Genomic DNA, 3,721 nt, shown 5'->3' with positions numbered 1-3,721 from the left:
GTGAGTGGCACACGGCAAAGCGCTCAGGAAGTGCCCGCACTCATTGTCCCCCATCCAAAGGCCCCCCCTCCCCAGGCACCTTCTCCGGCTGCTTCCGAGAGAGGCAGGTGGGAGCGCAGCAAGAGAAGGCAGCACGCGGGAGCTCTGCCCGGGACCCGGACTCTGAGGCAGGGGTGGGAGGAGGTCACGGGCAGAGGCCGAGCCCGTCTGGCATAGCCTCTGGCCCTCCCCGGGGGCAGCCTGGCACCCACACCAGACAGCACGCCCACGACTGAGCTGTCACGTGCCTGAACTCATCCCTGCTGGGGGCCCGCAGACGGTCAAATGCGGTCCCATCCTGACTCTGCTGCAGAGATCACAGACCCCAAGCTGCTGGGGCTGGAGCTGCAGGGAAGGGGAGGCCTGGGGACGGGCTGGGGAGGGCCACACTGGGCAAAGAATCAAGAAGATGCCCAGAGGGACGGTTTGGGAGAGACTCGCCTGTTACTAAGACGCAGTTAGGATCCCGGCCAGTGAGGCTGTCGCATTGGAAGAGGAGGCATGGGTCAGTGTTCCCGCCTCCTCCACCCACGATGACTGCTGTGGGGGGGTCCCCACCAGCTCTCTGCAGAGGCCGCGCCCTCTCACATCCCCGCTGGGGCTCAGCCTGGCGTCTGGGGTTCCCCGGGTGCAGTCTGCAGGGGTGAGATGGAGAAGGCGGTGGTGACTAGATGCATGCGTTGCTTCTGTCCTAGGCTGGAAGCTCAACCCCGTGGTGGGCGCGGTGTACGGGCCCGAATTCTATGCAGGTAAATGCCAGACCGGTGGGGAAGCCTGCGGGGTGCTGGGCGGTCATTGGCCAGGAAGGCCAGGTGGCGGTGGGGGGGGCAGGGGGGGCCCGGCATGGGGTGGTCGGCACCTGTGGTCCAGCAGGCACGTGGCACGTGGCTGTGATCGGGCCTGGCGTGGACAGTGTGGCTGCCCCGCCGCGCCCGCCCTCTCACACCGTCCCCTCCCTCACCCCCTCTCCTGCAGTGACGGGGTTCCCCTACCCCACCGCCGGCACAGCCGTGGCCTACAGGGGTGCGCACTTACGGGGCCGGGGCCGGGCTGTATACAACACGTTTCGGGCCGCGCCACCCCCACCCCCCATCCCGACTTACGGAGCGTGAGTGTCTGGGGGTGCATGGGGAGGGAGGCGTGGAGAAAGGCCCAGGGGGTGCAGGGAGTGAAGCCTGGGCAGCCAGAGGGGCTAGGCAGCCTTTCCAGAACTGAGGGGTTCACCGTGCTGACCCCCAGACCTTCACAGCGCAGCCGCCTCCCGGCGAGCAGTGCCCCCACCCCCACTCTGCCACGGGAACCAAGGGTCACTGGCATGCGCGAGACATTAGAGCCCCAGTCAGATGCTTTAGTGGGGCGAGGTTGGCCCTGGCTGTCAGCGAGGGCCTTCCCTAAGCCCTCCGGGACCATTTCCCCAGGCCCAGTGCCCCCCGCCCCTGAAGGGGGACGGCCGCCCGGGGTGGAGCGGGGCAGGGAGAGACAGGCGGCGGGGCCCCTGGGTCTGCGGCGGAAAGGAGCTGACCAGCAGGGGTGTTACTCTATTGTTATACCAAAACAGGGCACTGGAGCAAACGCTTGTTAAAATGCCAGTCCCGTGGGCAGGGCTGGCCCCCTGCCCCCGCCCTCAGCAGACTGCGGAGCCGGCCTACCCCACCTCTCCAGCCTTCCCCCCACTTTCTTGTCCGTTTGCTTCCAGGGTCGTGTATCAGGACGGCTTCTATGGTGCCGAGATTTATGTAAGTGTGGCCCTGGGGGAGGGGAGGGTGCGGTCCAGGCCTCGGCTTCCTCCTGGGAGTGGTCAGCGGTCAGCGTCCTCCCCACCCCTGTCCCACTGCCCCCACCCGACCCCCAGGCTTGGGACCCAGGTGGGCGAGGCCCCACTCCCCACCCCTGTGCCCGCCCAGAGAGTCATGTCCCCAGGACTTCACACAGCCAGACCTCGGCGTCCGTGCTCACGGCAGGAGCATCATGGGGCGCCCTCGTCTCACAAGGCATTGTATGACAGGGCGGTGGGCAGGACTCAGTGAGCAGGGCTCCCCGGTTCGTGACCACATTGGGGTCACTGAGTGACCCCCAAGGGCGAGGCTCGGAGAGAGACCAGGAGGTAGGGGCTCAGGGCAGACCCTCGCGTGGGGTCCTGTCCCCTCTCTCCCTTCATGGGTGGCACTTACTGCTTCCTCTAGCTCAGAGCCCTGGCCGCGACCGCCACCCCACACAGGTCCCTGGTCTGATACAAGGTCCGTTTGGGCCAGGGCATGGGCCAGGGCATAGTCTGAGCCAATGCCCTTTGCTCTCAACCCTTCCCAGTGTCCAGAAGGGCACTCAGAGGCAGCCATGGGTTCTCCATGCCCGTCAGCGTCCAAGTCGGGGGCAGGCTCACGGGCCTGGTGGCAGGTCTGTCGGCACCTGCGGTGCCACAGCCTCACACACAGCCGGGCACGCCGGTGCCCACCAGTGCATGCCATGTACACAAGTCACTGAGAGAGAGCGAGTGAGGTTTAGACACCCCGCCTCACCTCCATCCGGGAGGCCTGACGGCATAGTCCTCAGACCTCCCTTTGGCCAGAAGCCAGGTGCCCCCAGGCCTGCACCCGCCAATGTCACTGGCCAAGGTGAAGGTTGAAAGGCTGTGTCCGCCCCACTAAGCCCCTGTGTGTCTCTCCTTCCCCCTTCCCCTGCAGGGAGGCTACGCAGCCTACAGATACGCTCAGCCCGCAGCAGCCGCAGCAGCGGCAGCCTACAGCGACAGGTACCACCTAGGGGCGGGGGGTGGGCGGGACAGGGCAGACTTATCCACTGCTCGGGGCCTGGGGGTGCCTCGCCCCAGTGGGCACAGAAGAGAGCAGGTCCGAATGGGCATGGAGACCCCAAGCCAGCAGGCCCCCCAACTTCTATAATCACCTTGTACTTGCACAGTGGGGGCATTGTGGACCCCCTAGTTCTCGAGTAGCAAACAGTTCCTCTAAGTCTCAACCCTGGAGGTCTGACCGCCCCCCACAAGCTCTGGAGACCCCAAGTTACGGAGGTAGCCAGGAGCCTTCGCATCTGCCCTGCATGCCTCCGGTGGCCCGGAGCGCCCAGGTCCGAGACCCCTTGGCTCCAGGAAGGGCACACCGTGCCCGCCCGCCGGCCCCCGGGGTGCAATAAGACCAGGTGGGCCTCGGCCCCAGCCGTGCTCGCCTGGAGCTGGTGGGCAGCGGGCTTGGTCTCACAGTCAGGTCCTGGGGCGTCTCGGGGGAGCGGGCTTGGTCTCGTAGTCAGGTCCTGGGGCGTCTCGGGGCAGTGGGCTTGGTCTCGCAGTCAGGTCCTGGGGCGTCTCGGGGGTGGCCCTGCAGGTATTGGCCTCTTGGCCACGTCGCCCCTGCCTGGGGAAGCGTGCCAGTCCCTGTGCGGGGCACGTGGCAGATGCTTCATGGAGGGCAGCTGTTGCTCTTGTCCACGGTGCTGGCTCTGGCCTGGGGACCGCCCGGCCGCCCTCCCGGTGGCAGGCGGCGCCCTCTGACCCACAGCTTCCTCGAAGCCTCACTGCGTCTCCGGCCTGCGGGTGTTTGTCAGGCGCCACCTCCACGCTGGGCCCTGTCCTCTAAGAAGCCAGTATTTCACGTGCTAATCAAGTCCCGTGAGAGGAAGGCCATCCTTCGTGGCGGTGCCCCTGCCCCCCACGGCCCCCCAGTCTCCCCTC

General features: G+C 66.7%; 1 protein-coding gene across 1 annotated transcript in view; it reads left to right on the top strand.

Moving 5' to 3' along the window:
- The window catches only part of RBFOX3 (RNA binding fox-1 homolog 3), a 30,603-nt gene that overhangs the window by 20,258 nt on the left and 6,624 nt on the right, over positions 1 to 3,721 (top strand). The window contains exons 6-9 of the mRNA XM_011362091.1: positions 735 to 788; positions 1,015 to 1,147; positions 1,736 to 1,775; positions 2,721 to 2,788. Of these exons, the coding sequence (XP_011360393.1) occupies positions 735 to 788; positions 1,015 to 1,147; positions 1,736 to 1,775; positions 2,721 to 2,788 (295 nt within the window). The remainder of the gene's footprint in view (positions 1 to 734; positions 789 to 1,014; positions 1,148 to 1,735; positions 1,776 to 2,720; positions 2,789 to 3,721) is intronic.

Source organism: Pteropus vampyrus, unplaced genomic scaffold (assembly GCF_000151845.1).
Source record: "Pteropus vampyrus isolate Shadow unplaced genomic scaffold, Pvam_2.0 Scaffold72, whole genome shotgun sequence".
Classification (NCBI taxonomy): Eukaryota; Metazoa; Chordata; class Mammalia; order Chiroptera; family Pteropodidae; genus Pteropus; species Pteropus vampyrus.
Note: the sequence above shows the minus strand (reverse complement) of the source record. Positions and strands in the feature narration are given on the sequence as shown.